This window comes from Protopterus annectens, chromosome 1.part2, assembly GCF_019279795.1.
Source record: "Protopterus annectens isolate FY-2018-M chromosome 1.part2, PAN1.0, whole genome shotgun sequence".
Taxonomy (NCBI): Eukaryota; Metazoa; Chordata; order Ceratodontiformes; family Protopteridae; genus Protopterus; species Protopterus annectens.
The window spans coordinates 973,559,806-973,579,094 of NC_056727.1; the positions used below are offsets into that span (position 1 = coordinate 973,559,806).

The window sequence follows — 19,289 nt, forward strand, 5'->3', positions numbered from 1 at the left end:
TCAGTCCAGTACTCTGGCTTTCTGTAGCTAATGTTTTTTTTATAAGAAACCCTCAGCTAACTTAACCCAATCCTGGAAGGGGGACTGGCAAGCACTAGAGGAAACTGACCTGCCAAAAGACAGCTGTTCAGGCAAGGTAGGTGACCAGATCTCAGGCACCAGTGTACTGTCAATGGGTGGCTGTCAGGGATTTGTGAACCCCAAGTAACTTGTGGGCATCGACCTACTCTTTCAAGATTATATTGAGGATTCCATTCTCCCTTTCCTTAAAGGGTGTACTGGAGCAAGCACCCATGAAATGGAATCTGGCACTACATGATATTGCTCTGGTGGGACATGTTAGGGACCCAAGGCATAAAAGCTTCCAAAGTGGCACTGCCTGAAGCCTCAGGCATCAGGGTCTCAGACTGCTTCAGTGCTTCCATTGAGATGATATTCTCATAACTACGTGCTCCCTATGACGTCTATTCAGTTCAAGATTCTCTTGCTCCTCCTTCTGGATATGTGCCTCTACCCTGTATTTTCTTGTGTGTGTGTTTGTTTTGTTTTTTTGTTTTTTTTTTTGGTGGGGACAGACATGCCCTACATCTCTATGCAGGACAGTTCACTTACCAGATGTCTGCTTGCAAAAATACATGCTAACCAACTAAGACAAACAGGGTAAAAGAAATGTATGCCCACTGGAGTATGTATTTGTTCAGCTTTCTACAATCATAGGCCTGGATCTACAATGACTAATACAGACTCTTACAAACATGATATGGTAAGAAAGGACTAAAACATGCCGTAGATAGGCATCTCTTGTATATCAGACATGTGAAGACATGCAAAGTAACATATCAGTATGGAAAACACTGCTAAAGTCTGAAAATCAGATCACAGATTCAGACAGTATAGATCCACATAGTTATGACTGTAACAGCGATCCAAATGAAGAATGAAGATCAAACACATACTTGACAACTCTTCATTTAAGCTGTTCTGTTTGCAGCACAAACTATATCCATTCTATGATTAGCACATTTAGGACTGCCCACTAGCAAGTAAATGCACACTACTTAACATTACCTACTACAAAAGCCAAAGCCATCAATAAATAAAATTTAGGATAAAACGTACTTTAAATACTAAACAATTTTACCAGTCAGACAAGCAAGCAACATTAATTCTCTGACAATCCACTTAATGCAAACCGGGGACACAGAAAACTGAAGACTGTCCCAACACTCAAATAAATAGGTGTGAGGTAGTGAAATGAATCCTGAACAAGGGGCCAGCCCATAAAAGATGCACAGACATATTCAATTGTGTACAGTGCGCACACATACAAGCATAATATGTAGAAGCATCAATTCATATATAGTACGTGTTTGGCACATGGATGGAAACTGGAGCATCTGGTGAACACCCTCATGGGTACAAAATCCACAAAAAAGGTACCACTGGCCAAAAACCTAGAATGGGCCTCCAGAAACAGTCTTTGCCTGGGACAAGAAACCTAACTAGATAACCAAGAGCTGTGAACCAGCAGCAATAACTACCAATCAGAAAAAAAATCCCGCACTTAAAGATATCATACATCCTTATTCCTCCTCAAGACACCTTCGCTCCAGCAACAAACTACTACTGGTCACTGTGGCTTGGGCAGAAGCTGGAACAAAAGGTAGTCCTTCCAAAATTTCCAAAGACTGTATCCACCATAGAAGGAACGACCTGCAGACTCTGTTGGTGTGTATCGGGTGTGACAACGGAAGATCAAACAGAGACCACTGTGTACCACTAGAGTCCACTATAGTACTCACAAACTTAAGCGAGCACATTGTAGAAGTGTTATCGTCGCTGCCATAGAACCTAGGACCCTTAAAACAAACTCTGCTGAGGGAAGAGATCAGTAAATGTAAGTGACATGCATCCTTAAGTTTGAAAACTCGGAGTTCAGGAAAGCTTTTGTCTGTAACGTGTCTATCCGTGCTCCTACGTATTCTACAACCTGGACAGGGTTCAGAAGAGATTTGGCTGTGCTGATTGTAATTCTCTAGATAGAGTGCAATACGTAGGAAATGGTCTCTGGTCCGATACAGTAGATGCTTGGTTGGAGCAGTAAGGAGCCAATCGTCCAGGTAAGGGTAGATATGAATCCCCTGAAGCCTCATGTGAGTCGCTACTACTGCCATCACTTTGGTGAATACCCTGGGGGCTGTGGTGAGACCAAAGGGTAGGGCTCGAAACTGATAATGATTGGCTCATAGCCGGAAGCGGAGAAACCTCCTGCAGCATCTTTATGTGACAGTAGGCATCCTGGAGGTTGAACAAGCACATTCAGTCACTCTCTTGCAGGTACAGCAGGATGGACTGTAAGGTGACCATCTGGAATTTCCCTTTGGCAACTGACAGGTTCAGAGTATACAGGTCCAGAATAGGCCTCAAGTCCCCAGTCTTCTTGGCACCAAAAGGAACCTGGAGTAGAAGCCCGATCTGGGGGGACGGGTTTGATGGCTTGTTTCTCCAGCAGCTTGGAAATCTCTAGCACTGCTTCCTCCCTTTGCGCGGGTGGTATGTCTGGGAGGGGTTTGTACGGTGGAGAGCACCACAAATGGGATTGAAAAGCCTCTGGAAATTATCTGAAGCACCCAACGATCGGATGACACTGAATCCCATGCCGCCAGGTGCAACGACAGGCGACCTCCAACTGCCTCCAGAGCACAGTAGTCAGGCAACCCCTCAGGGTTGCTGCGCGGGCCTGTCTGAGAACGGTTCTCAAGACCCAAAATTCCTCGAACTCCCTCTGCCTCTGGGACGACGTCTGTCCTGTCCCCCTCTGCCTCTAGGGGAAGAAGGGTCCCGAGTGTCCCGGGAATACTGAAACTTCCAAAACCACATCATCTTTTGCAGTCACTAATTCCAAGAAAAGGATCTTTGAGTGTTCGAGAAGCAGATTCCGATGGCAAACAGTGTCTTCCCATCTTTCTTACTCTGGATCAAGGTGTCACAGATGGTCTTACCAAAGAGGGAAGAGCTATCATATGGGGCATTCGCAAAAGACACCTTGAAGGCTTCCGTGAACAGACACAATTTGAGCCAAGAGTTGCGCCTCATGGATACGCCGGTCCCAGCCGCCCTAGCTGCTCCTTCGGTCGCTTGAGAGAGGAGTCTCAGACATATTTGAAACCGCTGTCAAAGTATCCATCCTCACGGAGAACGTAGTCCTGTCCTCCTGCAACATGGACTTTGGGGGAGACTCAGCCAGTTCCTTAACCAGGTCGCACTGTAGTCAAGTAACATGAGCCAGATAGTTCAACACCCTGACAGAAAAGGTCAATTATGCATAAACCCGCTTCCCTAGAAGATCCACCATTCTAGACTCTCAGTGGTCAGGAGGATGGACCAAGGAACTCTCCTGGGCTAGTTCCTTCTTGGTGGTGTATGCTACCAACATAGCGTCTACCGGGAACCCTTTATTCCAAGCCGGTCTGTCTACAAGGGGGGCTCAATATTTTGTCTGGGCATTTAGGGATTGGTTCCACAGGGTCCAGTTCCTTCCAACCTGTGAGGTGACCAAGTCCACTAATGGATCCGTGGGAGGGGACACCCAGGAAGGAGACTGCCCCATGCCGAAAGCCTCCAGGAACACAGATTCATCTGAGGAAGGTTTTGGGGTGGACTAACCTCCCCGGTGGCGCAAAATTTCTATGTTGTCTCCAAAGGAGACATCCTCAGGAGATGATCTGGGGGAACCTTCCCCATCATCCAAATCAGTGTCCTCAGTGACGGACTCCAGAGAGGAGTCCAAGTGCCTCCTCTTGCACGTATGCTTGTGAGGGACCTCTCTGGTGGGGCTTTCTGGAGGGGGCTCGCAAAGTACTTGTTGTTCCTCAAGGGGAACCGCCTGGGGCTCCTTGAGCATGGGCTGTCCCTGTGGTAAAATTATGCGATTCACACAAAGCAGATGGAGTTGGGCGGAGTCCGAAGATATAGTCAGGGGCTTCGATCCATTGGAGAAGACCCTTTCTATGAAATTGAACGTTGAAGGAGCGCGAGCTTCCCGGGGCACTATTAAGGGAATCGCTCTACCCGGATCAGACACAGGAATCCGAGTCGGGCCCGAAGTCGACAGAGCACCGAGGAGGTGGCCGTGACCAAACAAGGTCGGAGCCGATGGAAAAAAATTCCACCCCCCTCGGATCTGACACCCAGGCTCCGGCTCAGAGAGCCGCTTGGATCCGAATTAGTCGGATCAGACACTCTCGAGGAAAAAGGTAACGGTGCCGACCCTCTGACTAGGGGAACTCTCGGATCCATGTACTCCAAAACCAGGGGTCAGATCGGAGAAGGAGATATGGGTGTAAAGAACGGAAGTGAGCTCCCCCCTCCAAAGGGAGAGGGGGCCGGGCAAGACTCCTATCTGAATTTGTGTGCGAATAAATCTCCACATCATTTTATCCATGTCAGCTTCTGATAGATGGCAGGTAGACCGCGACGAAGCCACGGACTCTGACCTGGCAGGTTGAAGAATGGAAGCTCTGGAAGGTGGCCTGGGCTCCTCCAGCTCTGGAGAAAACCTAGGAGATCGGAGCCAATGGGAGTCAGGTCGATGCCTAGATTGAAGTTTTGGGGGAGGCCTGGTCAGAGCCAAAAGGTCCGGAGACCTCTTCCTTTTGTCAGTCCTATGCTCTCTCAACTTCTCTCTACCCTTTCTATGCTCTCTTTCCACAGGCTTAGGGGCAGCAGGAGGATGAGTCCCAGCCTGGGAGGGAGGAGATGCAAGGAAAGGAGTAGAAGAAGAGGTGGTCACAGAAGCAGAAGTGGAGGCCCTTCATCACTAGTTTAGCCCTATGATCTTTAAGGGCTCGTGGGTTAAACCCCACGCAAATATTGCAGTCCGTAGATAAATGGACAACACCCAAACAAAGAACACAGAGTCTGCCTGTCAGCAGGCGACAGTTTGTGGCCAAACTCAGTGCATCTTTTAAAAACTTGTTTAGGGAGATCAACCATGACTATTCCCAAAAAACAAATAATGATTTTTTGAAAGACACGCTCCACTCAATACACACATAGAACCACAAGCACACAAAGGCTGAAGGGGGAGGGGAAAAGTCTAACTACTACAAACTGCCTAAAAACTAAGGAAAAGTACCTACACTCATTGCACTAGCGAGGGGAAGAAAACCTACACTACCAGCACACACACTAAACTCAAACAGGAAAAAATTCAAAAAAACCTACTCTCAACCTGGAGCTCAAGAATCACGATGCGTTGGAAGCCACGGCAAATGAGTTGAGGGTTGGAAGGTAGTGGTGCTGTACTATGGGTAGGGGGAGGAGCTTGGAGCAGTTGCTTGTGAAGTTGCTGGCTCGGATCAGATACCCACACGCTGAACATCAAATGAAGTAAACTATTTCAAATAAGGGTAATATAAAGTACAGGCACAGACAAATGGATGTAGTGCTGTAGAATGCTTGGCAAGCACAAGTGAAATGTCTAGTTAACATTTCTCAAGCCAGGATTCATCACACCAAAAGGAAGTATTTCAGCAGTGGAACAAACCCATGCTCTCAAAACAGGCAAGTTGACAGTCAATCACACACATCCACGCCGGCTGATTACTCCCACATAAGGTGATTATTCAAGAATGAGACCACTGAAGCTACAGTCAAGTCTGCATCCCTCTACAGCACAGAACCAGTGCTTCATTTCATACATTCTGCCTTTGAACCTTACATTATTTTATATTCATAACCACTAAAGAAACAGCCGCTATCACAATAGCAATGACACCATCTCTGTAGTTTAACCTTGAGAAAGGAAGACAATAGAAATGAATGAACCCGTTATGGAAAATGTTCGTTTTGCTGTACCTTACTTCAGAAATAACTTGCAACTTTGCAGTTTATTCTGTATCAAAACAGAATTTTTTAAATTCATATTCAACGTAATAAGCTAGGCATAAAAGCATGTTGATTTCCTTATTACCAGCAATCCATCCCTCAATGCAACACAAAATCATACTATAAATCATGACTTGCTGTTTCGTTCACCTTATTTGGTAAACACTACCTACCTGGCAAGGCTGAAATCAACCATTACATCTTTCCATGAGTCTGTTTTTGGGACAGGTACAACTTTACCAAGTTTTTTGGCAACAACTTCAGGTGCATTTCCAAAATCCTCACTGACCATATTCTGAAACTCTTCATTGTGAAGAGCAGCTTGTGATTTATCCATAACAGAGGCATCACTAGTTTTCTCCTCCTTGATACAAACTGTAGGGGACTTTGCTGCTTTGGCAGCAATCCCCTTAGACTCTCTCACCTCGGCAGTGCCATCTGACAACTTCATCTTGTTAGTGCTAGCTGGGGTTTTTCTCGTCTTGGCAGGGCTAGCTGATTTCTTTATCACTGCAGTGCTAGCTGGGGAGTTCTTCACTTTGATACTGGCAGCTGGTGATTTTCCTGCTTTAGTACCAACAGACAAGGGTTTTGTTACCTTAGAAGAGACAGCTGATGGCTTTACCTTGGCTGGAGCAGATGCAGGCTTTGCTGCTTTGGCAGGGGTAGCCAGAGTTTTCTCTGCTTTGGCAGGGGTAGCCAGTGTCTTTCTCGGCTTGGCAACAGGTAATGCATTTTCAGACTTTTCAAGAACACCTGGTGTTCCCGCTACCTTGTCAACAGCATCTGAGGTCTTTTCTGACTTGGTGTGAAATGGCGTTTCTTCCTCTTTTTGTAGTAAGCCATGTGGCTTTTCCTAAGCAGGCAGAAAAAAAAAATCAGTTGTGAAGAACAGAAACAAACATGCATAAAATGTCACATTACAGCCTAATAATTACCAATGCACAAAAGAAAACATGGCTTTCAACCTTAATGCGTGTTCACAACCATACATAATGCTTTTGACAGCAAGTCCTAATACTACCTCTGCAAAAAGTTAGAAACATAACCTGGTGAAGAGGCAGGACTATAAGATAAGTTCATAGGTTTGATGAAGTTCACGACCTATTGGTCAACTAATGAGCTTGACAGGCCATATCCAATGATGGAACCTGCAGGTATTCATGTAGACATCCAATTCCTTCTTTGAAAGTATGAATTAATCATTTGAGTTTAAATGAAAGGGGGAGACAATTCCACAGCCATGGAAGTCTTTGAGATGTCAAAGTTGTCATGTTTCACAGTACAGCTGATATAAAAATAGTTATGGACTTAATATAACATTAGATCAGGATGAGAAGCTACTCCTTGCTACCAAAGACTAAAGAAACAGTTAAGTCAGCTATCTAAAACTTTCACATTACATCCATAATGCACTTGTAACACTCTCTCCAGACACCATGCCCAGGCAAATCGGCAACAAATATCAATCACACTAAATACCTATAAACCCTACCTGCTCAGAGAGGAAGGAGGGTGGGTACTGTGATGAGGGGCTAACCTATACAGATCTAATATCAAGCTATATACATAACTTTCATACCTGAAATGGGAAGGTCCACCCTTGTCAACAATCAGGAAAGAGCACCAAACGTATTTTCTTAGCCAGTCCTCCTAACTAGAACATGTCTCTGTTGGCTGTGACCCTAAAGACTACCTGAATAGAGACAGCACATTTAGCTTGCAAGTGCCCTGTTAAAGAACTCAGTAGAACCCAATATCTAAGGCTATAGTCCTTAAAAAAGGTACAACAGGTTAACTACTATCCGGGTTCAATGCACTCAAGGCTTGGAAGGCAAAGGTTAATGGCAATTTTATAAAATAACCGATGCCCATTTTTGCTACAAAATCAAACAGATGGAAGTCTTTTCCAATAGTTTTTCTGACCAGCTAGAATCTAGTGTGCACTTATACAAGTGTTCACCCTTGTTAGGATGAATTAGAAAAGAAAGGCAGGTTTACAGAATGAGTAAGACTCGTTTCAGCAGCTACCTTGGGCATAAAATGGGATTAGTTTTAAAAACTGGTATCTAGATGAAACTGATCTCTACTACCTTAAACAAGGAAGGAGCAAATAAAATCATGATACAGTACTCGCCTTTCAAAGCGTGCATGCTTGGTAAATCTTTGGCAAAGTGTAAGAATAAATTAAAAGAATGGGAAAGAGTGCTTAGATATTCAAGCTAAAACTTCAATCACCTAGCTTCACTTACCAAAAAGGTGACAAAACCAAACTTAAGTCCATCAATAAAACAAAAAAAAAAAAAAAAAAACTGCGCTTGCATTAGACAAAGTCAAACAAGCATCACACTGTCTCCTAAGGCAAGTCACAATTGCTTGCAAAAATCTGAAACCATATTTTGATCCAATTCCATTAGAGAGATTAGGTTGGCAAAATAATAATGGATATTCAGGAAATACTAGCTGAAGTTAGTAACTATTACTTATCTTTAAATCTTTCAAACGATGGAGTATCTATCAACAGATAACTATAAGCATAACTAGTAATTTAAAAATATCCACCCTGTCTGAAAACTTTAAAAAATGATTGATTTAAAACAAAATGAAGTCTCGTCTGGATGGGCTAATTCCTGAGTTGTTTAAACCACCACCACAGCAAATGAAAATTTTATTTCATACAATTTTAGTGGAAGTGCAAAATAAATTGATTGCACTTCTTCCTTAGAAGTAGTCATTTTCCCAATGTTAAAAGTCTATTCTAAAAGCAGGCTGTAAACTGTGTCCATTTATACAGAGTTCCTCTTTAACAATGAGAAAACAGGCTTTATCCCAAATGGACAGAAACATAAAAAGTTAAAAGAAATTGCCATTATTAAATAAAGAAACCATTGTTATTAACTTGGTTATTGAGAAGGCATTTGATTTAGTAAATTGGACTTATTTATATGAAGTGTTAAATGTGTCTGGCTTCCAGGATAATTTTCTTTGATAAACATACAAAGAAAAAGCCTATGCTAAATGATGCTCATCTCTGAACCAAAAGAACTTAAAGGAGCACAATAAAGATGTCCAATAACTCCCCTTCTTTTTGCCTTAACTACAGAAGTGTTAGCATTTCAAATAAAATCTGACCCTAGGATTCATGGAATAACAGAAAAGTACAGTTTTGTACCTACCATAAATGTAGATGTTCGGAGATCCACATTGCTGCAGTCCTAACACTTGGGTAGTCCGCTGTCCCTCGATCGGCCCGAATATCAGAGTATAAGGCTGACGTCGGTCAAGGTGCATTTGACTGACATCAGAACGTCAGGGTACAAATGCGCATGACCGACGTCATATCCTCAGTCTTTTCTTGCCCCAGATGTCAGAAGACCCTAAAAAGAAAGGTCAAAACCCATAGACAACAACTAAACAACCAACCAGCCTAACACCAAAAGTATGTACAATATATACAATATATACAATATGCCATACACCTCAGATGGATAACCCAACCCCCACAACCACCTCAAACTACAGAGGGGAAGGAGGGAGGGTAAATTGGACTGCAGCAATGTGGATCTTCGAACATCTACATTTATGGTAGGTACAAAACTGTACTATGTTCTTCATCTCACATTGCTGCAGTCCTAACACTTGGGTAGAATCCCAAAGCAGAGGAAAGGGAGGATGGCTAAACTATAATGAAGCAGGAGCTGCCAAAATGCCCTGCAACACAGCAGTGGCAAACCCAGCCCTGGATTTAGAATACAGTGGAAGGTGGTAATGCCTAGAGAAGGTATGCACTGAACTCCAAGTGGCTGCCTCCAAAATATCCTTAGTAGCCACCCCTCAAAAAGCTGTTGAAGTAGCAGTAGCCCTAGTGGAATGAGGCCTAATCCCAGCTGGAATCTCTTTGCCATGATGGGAATAACAGAAAGCAATGCAAAATCCAATCCACTTAGAAATAGTTTGTTTTGACACGGGCTTGCCCTGAGAGCACAAAGCAAAAGAAACTAATAACTGCTGAGATTGTCTGAACCCTTTAGTTCTGTCCAAATAATATCGCAACTGCCTGTGTACATCTAAAGTGTGCAAAATCTTTTCCCCTTTAGTTTGGGGATTTGCATAAAAAGTAGGCAAATGAATAGTTTGGTTTAAAGCCACACTAGAAACCACTTTAGGCATAAAGGAAGGATTAGTACGTAAAGATACCCTATCCTTATGGAAAATTAAGAAAGGCTCAACTGCCATAAGGGCCTGCAATTCAGAAACCCTTCTTGCAGAGGTAATGGCCAACAAAAAAGCAGTCTTCCATGACAAATATTTCAACTCAGCAGTAGCTGCAGGCTCAAAAGGTTGTAGAGTGAGCTTCTCCAACACAAAATTGAGATCCCAAGCAGGAGTAGGAGCCCTTCGTGGGGGTCTTATATTCTTTGCCCCTCTAAGAAATTGCTTGAACAAAGGATGAGAAAACAATGGTGGGTCACAATCGTAGTGAGCTGAAATTGCTGCAGCATGAATCTTAATAGAAGAGAAGGACAAACCTTTGTCCAATAACTCAGTAAGATATTGAAGAGCCACACTTAAATCAGGCTCAGAAACATTCAAATCCTTAGCTGCACTCCAAAATAAAAATCTCTTCCATTTATCTGCATACACTTTCCTTGTACTAGGCCTTCTAGCTTCCAAAATCACATTCAAAACTTGCTGTGGAAGTTGAGACCCTCTATGGTTTAAAACAGAATATGCCATGCTGTTAGGTGAAGAGAGTGAAGTTTGACATTGAGCAAATGACTGTCCTCCTGGGACAACAGATGTGGAATCCAAGGCAAAGGCCATGGAGGCTTCCGTACTAGATTTCTCAGTAATGGGTACCAGTGCTGTCGAGGCCAATCTGGAGCTATCAAAATCATCCTTGGCTTGTCCTGTCTGACCTTCAGAAGTACCTTTGGGAGGAGAGGCAGAGGTGGAAAGGCATACACATGAAGATTTTTCCAACTGAAAGAAAGAGCATCCACTTTCCAAGCTGTGGGATGAAACCGCTTTGTGCAAAACTTTGGCAGCTGGTGGTTTAGAGGAGAAGCGAACAGATCTATGTCTGGAGTTCCCCAGGACACTGTCAATTTCTGAAATACATGAAGATCCAGTTTCCACTCGTGGGGATCCATGATTTGTCTGCTTAACACATCTGCTAAGGAGTTCTGTGCTCCGGCAGAAACCTTGCCTGAAGACTTAGTTGTAAACTGAGAGCAGTCTCCCACAAAATCATTGCTTGCCTGCATAGAGGATAAGAATGTGTTCCCCTTGCTTGTTGATGTACCACATGACAGTTGTGTTGTCTGTTAGAATCAACACCTGCCCTGGAAGAAGTAAATCCTTGAAAGCTATTAATGCAAACTGGACTGCTAACATCTCCTTCATGTTGATATGTAGATGTTGTAGTCTGGCAGGCCACTTGTCTTGTATCCACTTTCCATTTAGATGAGCTCCCCAAGCTTTGTCTGAGGCATCTGTCATTAAAATCTGACTCGCCTCTGGCCGGGTCACAGAGAGTCCCTTGTTTAGGTGACATTCCTGAGCCCACCACAAAAATTCCTTTTGAATGCAAGGTATTATTTGAATGACAGTGTCCAGATCCTGGCAGTGCTGTGTCCATACATTTTTGAGATACCATTGTAGCTTCCTCATATGCAGTTTGGCATTGGGAAGCACCAGAATACAAGATGCCATGAACCCTAAGGCTTGAAGGACTGTCCTTGCAGTCAGCCCGGACTGATGAGATAGTTGATGGAAGTAAAGGGATAGACTCTTTTGTTTGTCCGGGGTTAAAAGGCCATCTGGGATGCTGTATTCAGTCTCACACCCAGAAAGCACATGTCCTGAGAGGGTACTAGACTGGACTTTATTTCGTTCACAGAATACCCCAGGCATCTTAGCACTGCTATCACATATTCCAAATGTTGAAGAAGCTCTTCCCTTCCTTGAGCCAGAATCAGGCAGTCGTCCAAATAAGGATAGATCTGTATTCCTTTTAGCCTGAAGAAAGCTATCACTGGAGCCAGAACTTTCGTGAACACTCTGGGCGCAGTAGATAAGCCAAAGGGCAATGCAGAGAACTGATAGTGAGAAATCCCAGCTCACGCAGATATTTCCTGCAACTTAGTCTGTTAGGAACATGAAGGTAAGCCTCCTTGAGATCCAAAGTTACCATCCAATGATCTTTGCCCAGCAGAGGTAAAAGCTGCTGCAACGTCAACATTTTGAACTTGGGAATGTCCAGATAAGTGTTGAGGATAGACAAATCCAAAATTGGTCTCCACGTGTTCCCCTTCTTTGGTACTAGGAACAGGCGAGAATAAAATCCTAGGCCCCTTTCTGGCATCGGAACTGGCTGTATGGCCCCTATTTGGAGTAACAGAGAAATTTGCTTGTGAGCCTCTATTCTTTGTTGAGGAGGAATGTCTGGCATGCCTTTGAAAGGAGGCAAGGTATGGAAATAAAACCTGTAACCGTGATGTATGACATCCAGTACCCATCTGTCTTGGGTGATCAAACTCCAATTTTCTTTGAAAAGTGCCAACCTTCCTCCCAAAGGTGCTGCCAGGCGAGAAGGTTCTGGCAGCTGAAAAGGTAGGTCATTGGGTCTGTTTACGAAAGGACTGACCCCTGCCCTCACCAAGACTGTGCAGGAGAACTCCCTGTTCTAGGCCTGAAAGAGCCCTGACCTCTGCCCCTGCCACGTCTAAATCTACCCCTAGACTGGGAATCATAAGAAGGATACGTCCACCCTTTAGTAGGCCAATTTCTACTAAACTTTGGAGGCTGAACCTGCAAAAAATCTTTAACAGTCTGCATAGACTTAGCCTTGTCTTCCATTTTCTTTAAAACTGCTTCAACAGGAGAACCAAACAAGACATCAGATTGCAAAGGCATCCAAAATCCTAGTTTTAACATGGTCAGATAAATTTTGATCCCTCAGCCAGGCATGCCTGCGAAGAACTGACCCAGTGGCAGCCACCCTAGACGAGGCCTGTACAGCATCAAAACCACATTGCAAAGAATGCTTACCCACCTGTTCAGAAACATGCACTAAATCTTGTAACTCTTTACAATCAATACCTTCCGCCAAAGCATCAACCTTAGATTTCAACTGTGAAAGGAGATAATTTTGATATTTCAACATGTGAAACTGGCAATTCAAAGCTCTCATGGCTAGAGTGGAAGAAGTATAAACTTTCTTTCCCCATCTATCCAAGGCCCTGGCCTCTTTATCTGCGGAACCGGATTCTTGACAACAGAAGCCTTAACACCCTTAGGCCCCTGGCTAACAGTTTCTGGGTCTGCCCTAGGACTCTTAAAAGATACTTATGAGCTTCAGGCACCCTGTAATACCTATCCGGTTTAACAGGAGCAGGAGGCAAAGAATCAGGATTAAGAGAAGCCTCTGCAAACACATCTTCCACCACATTCAGAACAGGAGGTATAGCTAAAGGCCTATGCTGGGGTAAAACAAAATTCCCTAAGCCTTTTCCTGGAATCAGAGAAATCCTGACCTTCCCATTTAAAATGCTCTCTCATGGAGTGAAGGGTCTCTGAAAAAGAAAAATCCTCAGGAGGAGAAGCAGGAGGAGTAGAATCATCCACATCAGAATCAGAATAATGAGAATACTCCTGCAAGTCTTCAGCCGAAGACTCAGACACATCCGAAGCCTGCTCATAATCCCCCAACACAGGTTCCATCCTAGGCCTCTTATCAGGAGGGGGCATAGAACCTCTAATTAAAGTAATTAAATCTTCTGCCATTTTAAGCATGTGCTTCTTGGGCACAGAACCTGAAGAACTAGGAGGGACACCCATAGAAGCAAAACTAGACCTGCCTCTAGGAGAAGCCTTGGAAGCAGAAAGAGAGGGCCTAGACACCTTAGGAAGGGAGGGGAGTACAGTTATCTGAGAAGCCCCTACAGCCTGACCTGCCTCCTGGGAGGCCACATCCTGTAAAACAAAGTTTCTCCTGGGACTCCAGAGAGGCCTCCGTGGAACCACCGGTTCCACTGACGCCTCTAAAGAACCGGCGTCCGGTTCGGACGGCTCCTCTAACCGAGGTTTAACTGCCTTGTCCTTGCGCTTCTTTGAGGAAGCTGGCGTCGGAGCATCCGACGGCATATTGTAATTGCACCGCTTCCCAAAGACCAACCTGGCACAATCCAACCTTCGCTTTATAGTGCGTTTATTGAACCTAGCACAAAGCGACACCCAACAACGTCGTGCTCAGGTCCCAAACAAGGTATACACAAATTATGGTAATCCCTATGCGGTATCTGTTTCCCACAAGAAATACAGTTATTTACTTTTTCTGACATCCGGTAAACCACTGAGGCAAGAAAAAACCAAAATATTCCCAACGGGGTACTTAACCAACTCTGACTTCGGTCTGAAACTCCGAATTCGAAATATTTCAGAACGCCGAACGGCACTTGCAACACTGCTTCTGCATCGGACCATGCGGCAAAAAAGACTTAGGATATGACGTCGGTCATGCGCATTTGTACCCTGACGTTCTGATGTCAGTCAAATGCGCCTTGACCGACGTCAGCCTTATACTCTGATATTCGGGCCGATCGAGGGACAGCGGACTACCCAAGTGTTAGGACTGCAGCAATGTGAGATGAAGAACATCTGTAAATCCAAGTACACGCTCTTTGCATATAGGTCAACTGATTTGTGTAGTTTAAATGAAACTTTGTCATAAAGGATGTCAGATCTATATCTGATTTATTTATTAAACAGTCAGGCTTGTTTTTTAATTAAATATTGTAATGGATCTTTTGCTAGTTTCAATTTTGCTCATGAATACAAAGTAGTACTCTGCTTAGGAATAAACATTAAAAAGACACTAGAGGAAAAAAAGAATTATAAAAGAATCTTGGATGAGTCTCTAAATTGGTTGACTTCAACAGTTTGATTTCAAGACAGACATCAATTAAAATGATTATATTATCCAAAATACTACACATAATGGGCAATATTAAACAAAATACATCAACTTCTTTAATCAAATAATTTAGATTTTTCTATGGTGGCCCAAAAAACAAGAACTGCTTTCAGCCTTCATAAGGGAGCATGGGATAATATAGCAATAACCCACGGCTGGGTGTGGGTAATGCTAAATTTACCCACGGTTGGCGTGGTTTGGTCCCGAGGGCGAAGCCCGAGGGACCAAACAAAGCCAACCGTGGGTAATTTAGCATTACCACACCCAGTCAGGTTATTGCTATTATACATGACATTATTTAAGAAAAGAAACTATTACTTTTCTTAAATAATGGCATAGTATAATGCCTGTTTACTGCCCTTCCGCAGAGGTCTGGCATCCGGCAGTTCTGATGTACTGCGCTTCGCGCAGTACATCAGAGTTGTAAAAAACGGAGAAAGCAAGATCTCCGTTGCTTTTTAGTGTTTAGCTATGTTAAATGAGTTTAACATGGCGAGACAGTTAAAATAAGCAACGGACATCTCCGTGCTTATTTTAAAACTGTTTCATGTTAAACTCATTTAACATAGCGAAACACTAAAAAGCAACGGAGATCTTGCTTTCTCCGTTGCTTTTAAACACTGCTCGCTATGTTGAATGGGTTTAACATAGCGAGACAGCTAAAATAAGCAACGGAGATCTCCGTTGCTTATTTTAAAGTCTCGCCATGTTAAACCCATTTAACATAGCGAGACAGTGTTTTAAAACGAAGTTATACTAATGGAAAAAGTCCGGCGACCGGACCTTTTTCCATTAGTATAACTCGATTTACAACGGGCACGCTGGCCAATCAGCGTGCACGTTTTGGGGGGATCATGGTATAATAATGGATTGCAATTACCTGGCAGATACCTATGCAAAAAAAAAAAAAAAAAAAAAATGATTTGCTTAAAGTGGCTGGAAATTAAATTGACAATTATACTGCAAACTGTAAAACTGCATATTATACCATGACCCCCATTAATATTACAAAACGTGCACGCTGATTGGCCAGTGTGCACGTTGTAAATCGACTTATACTAATGGAAAAAGGTCCGGTCGCCCGGACTTTTTCCATTAGTATAAGTCTCTTTTAAAACACTGTCTCGCTATGTTAAAAGAGTTTAACATAGCGACACAGGTTTAAAAAAAGCAACGGAGATCTCAGTTGCTTTTTAAAAGGTCTCGCTATGTTAAACTCCTTTAACATAGCGACATAGTGTGTAAAAAGCAACAGAGATCTTGCTTTCTCCATTGCTTTTTTTTTAAACCTGTCTTGCTATGTTAAATGGGTTTAACATAGCGAGACAGCTTTAAAATAAGCAACGAAGATCTCCGTTGCTTATTTTAAAGCTGTCTCGCTATGTTAAACCCATTTAACATAGCGAGACAGGTTTTAAAAAAAAAAGCAATGCAGAAAACAAGATCTTCGTTGCTTTTTACTGTTTTGCTATGCTAAATGGGTTTAACATAGCGAGACAGCTTTAAAATAAGCAACAGAGATCTCCGTTGCTTATTTTAAAGCTGTCTTGCTATGTTAAACCCATTTAGCATAGCGAAACAGTAAAAAGCAACTGAGATCTTGCTTTCTCCGTTGCTTTTGGCTACAGCTATGATGTACTGTGTAGGCATGCGCAGTACATCAGAACTGCCGCGGATACCAGACAGCTGCGAAAGGGCAGCAAAGAGGCATTATACAATAACATTATTTAAGAAAAGTAATTATTTCTTTTCTTAAATAATGTCATAGTATAACAGCAATAACCCACTTCTGGGTGTGGGTAATGTGGGATTTACCCACGGTTGTCTTTGTTTCGTCCCTCGGGCTTCGCCCTCGGGACCAAACCACGCCAACTATGGGTAAATCACGCATTACCCACACCCAGGCGTGGGTTACTGCTATAATGAACTCTTCAAATTAAATATAAATGAAAAAATCTGTGTATATGTACACACATGGGTCTACTTCAAATGAGCAAACGCTCACAGGATCGAATTACACATCAAGACTACTTTGCAGAAATACCAAAACAGTGAAACCTGGCAACATCAAACCTCAAACAAGTGAAGAGAGATGACAGAAGTGTAGTCCAGTCACCCAACTAGTAACTTGCATGTAAATATGTCCTTTGCTTCATGGTAGTCCGATCTCAGAGTTGGAGTATTTAATTTCCGGGGGTGAAGCAAAAACAGTGTAATATAGTTAATGTACTGTATATCTTAATTAGTGCTGTCTTGTTCCTTTAAAGGAACAATCCCCGCCCTCCCCTACATGAAAACTCAACTGCGAGTTTTCTTTTATCCTTAAACATTCATCGGTACTTACGTACTATCGCAACCACGCAAGTATCGATTGAAACTACAAGGCATACCATTAGGAAAATTAACTGTCAGAATTCCGCAAATGTTAAGCATCCCATAGGAAAGTTATGGTTGTGTCCCACATTAGACAATAAAATCTACATGCTGTAAACAGCAGCTGACAACAGCAGAATAAAAAAAAATGTTTATAATTAAGTCCGGTAAGGTCTCCTTAAGCTGCTGTAAAACATATACAAACTTGTGACAACAGGAGCTGCTTTCGCATGTGTTTCCTGAAGGATACAAACTCTGACATTGCAAAATGTTATTTACTGACTTCGCTGCTCAGTACTTTATCAGAAAAGTACAGTTGTGTACACTTACCATAAATGCAGATGTTCGAGTGTATTCACTGTTGCAGTCATGACATTTGGGTTATCTGCTTGCAGGTTAGCCCTCAGTCAGCCTGATTAACAAAGTCTTGGGTCCTGCGTCGGTTGCTCTCTCTTCTTCTGTGACGTCAGGTCGTTAGGGGTATAAAACATGCAGCCGGCGTCATTCCATCAATTTTTCTTGCCCCAGATATCAGGTGCCCCCCAATGGGAAGCAATTAAATCTATAAATATACAAGGTTATACCTCAAAAACACTAACATCTACATTTATGGTAAGTGTACTATGTTTTTCATGTTTCACTGTTGCAGTCATTACATTTGGGTAGATTCCCAAAGCTAAGGATGGGAGGAGGAATTTAGATAGCATTAGGACCAGCTATAAGGCCCTGCAAAACTGCAGTGGCAAAGCCAGCTCTGGATTTAGAGAAAATTGGCAAACGGTAATGCTTAGTGAAAGTATGTACAGAACTCCAGGTAGCAGCTTCTAGGATGTCCCTGGTAGGTACGCCTCTGAGAAAGGCTGTAGAGGTAGATACAGCCCTGGTTGAGTGGGATCTGATCCCCTGTGGGATAGGTTTTCCATGGTGCTTATAGCAGAAGTGAATGCAATGGCCTATCCATTTGGAGATGGTTCACTTTGAAACAGCCTTCTCATCTGTCCATTCAGCAAATGCTACCAGCAGTTAAGATTTCCTTTGAGGTTTAGACCTGTCCAAATAGAATCCAAGTTGTCTGCGCACATCTAAGGAGTGCAGTATCCATTCCCCTTTGTTTTGTGGATTAGTAAAGAAGGTAGGCAAATGAATGGACTGATTAAAAGCCACACTGGATACCACCTTTGGCATGAAAGAGGGATTGGTCCTGAAAGACACCCTGTCCGCATGAAAGATGATGAAAGGCTCCACTGCCATAAGGGCCTGTAATTCAGATAACCTTCTTGCTGAAGTGATGGCTAAAAGGGAAGCTATTTTCCAAGAATGGAATTTTAAATCTGCAGTAGCAGCTGGCTCGAAAGGAGGAAGGGTGAGTTTCTCCAATACAAAGTTAAGATCCCAGGCTGGAGTTGGAGCTCTCCTGGGTGGTCTTAATTTTTTGGCCCAAGGAACTGCTTGAGCAATGGGAGAGAGAAGAGGGGAGGTTCTGTGTTATAATGAGCTGAAATGGTTGAGGCATGAATTTTTATTGAGGAATAAGACAGGCCCTTGTGAAACATCTCAGTTAAGTATTGCAAAATCTGAGGTAAATTGGGCACTGCTGTGCTCATCCCTTGAGATTGGTTCCAGGCACAGAATAGTTTCCCTTTTTTCAGCATAAGATTTTCTAGTACTAGGCTTCCTTGCCTCTAAAATGACATCTATCACTGGTTTAATGAGGGATGGTAAAGAAGAGCTTAGGTAATTAGCCAGGCTGCTAGGTTCAGTGTTTGAAGCTGAGGGTGCAGAATCTGGTTCTCCTGCTTGAGATAGCAGGGAAGGAGTCTGAGGCAGGTGCCATGGGGCCAACAGTGACACACTGCGCAGGAGGGGGTTACCAGTGTTGACATGGCCAGGCTGGTGCAATCAAAATCATCCTTGGTTTGTCTTGTTTGATCTTTAGTAATACTTTGGAGAGCAGAAGCAGAGGAGGAAAGGCATAAACTGATAGGTTTTCCAGCTGAAGGACAGAGCATCCACTTTCCAAGCTTGTCTGTGGTGAGTACTTGCACAACAT

General features: G+C 43.2%; 1 protein-coding gene across 1 annotated transcript in view; it reads right to left on the reverse strand.

Moving 5' to 3' along the window:
- The window catches only part of LOC122792202 (S100P binding protein), a 779,512-nt gene that overhangs the window by 573,650 nt on the left and 186,573 nt on the right, over window positions 1-19,289 (reverse strand). The window contains exon 3 of the mRNA XM_044059933.1: window positions 6,063-6,745. Within this exon, the coding sequence (XP_043915868.1) occupies window positions 6,063-6,745 (683 nt within the window). The remainder of the gene's footprint in view (window positions 1-6,062; window positions 6,746-19,289) is intronic.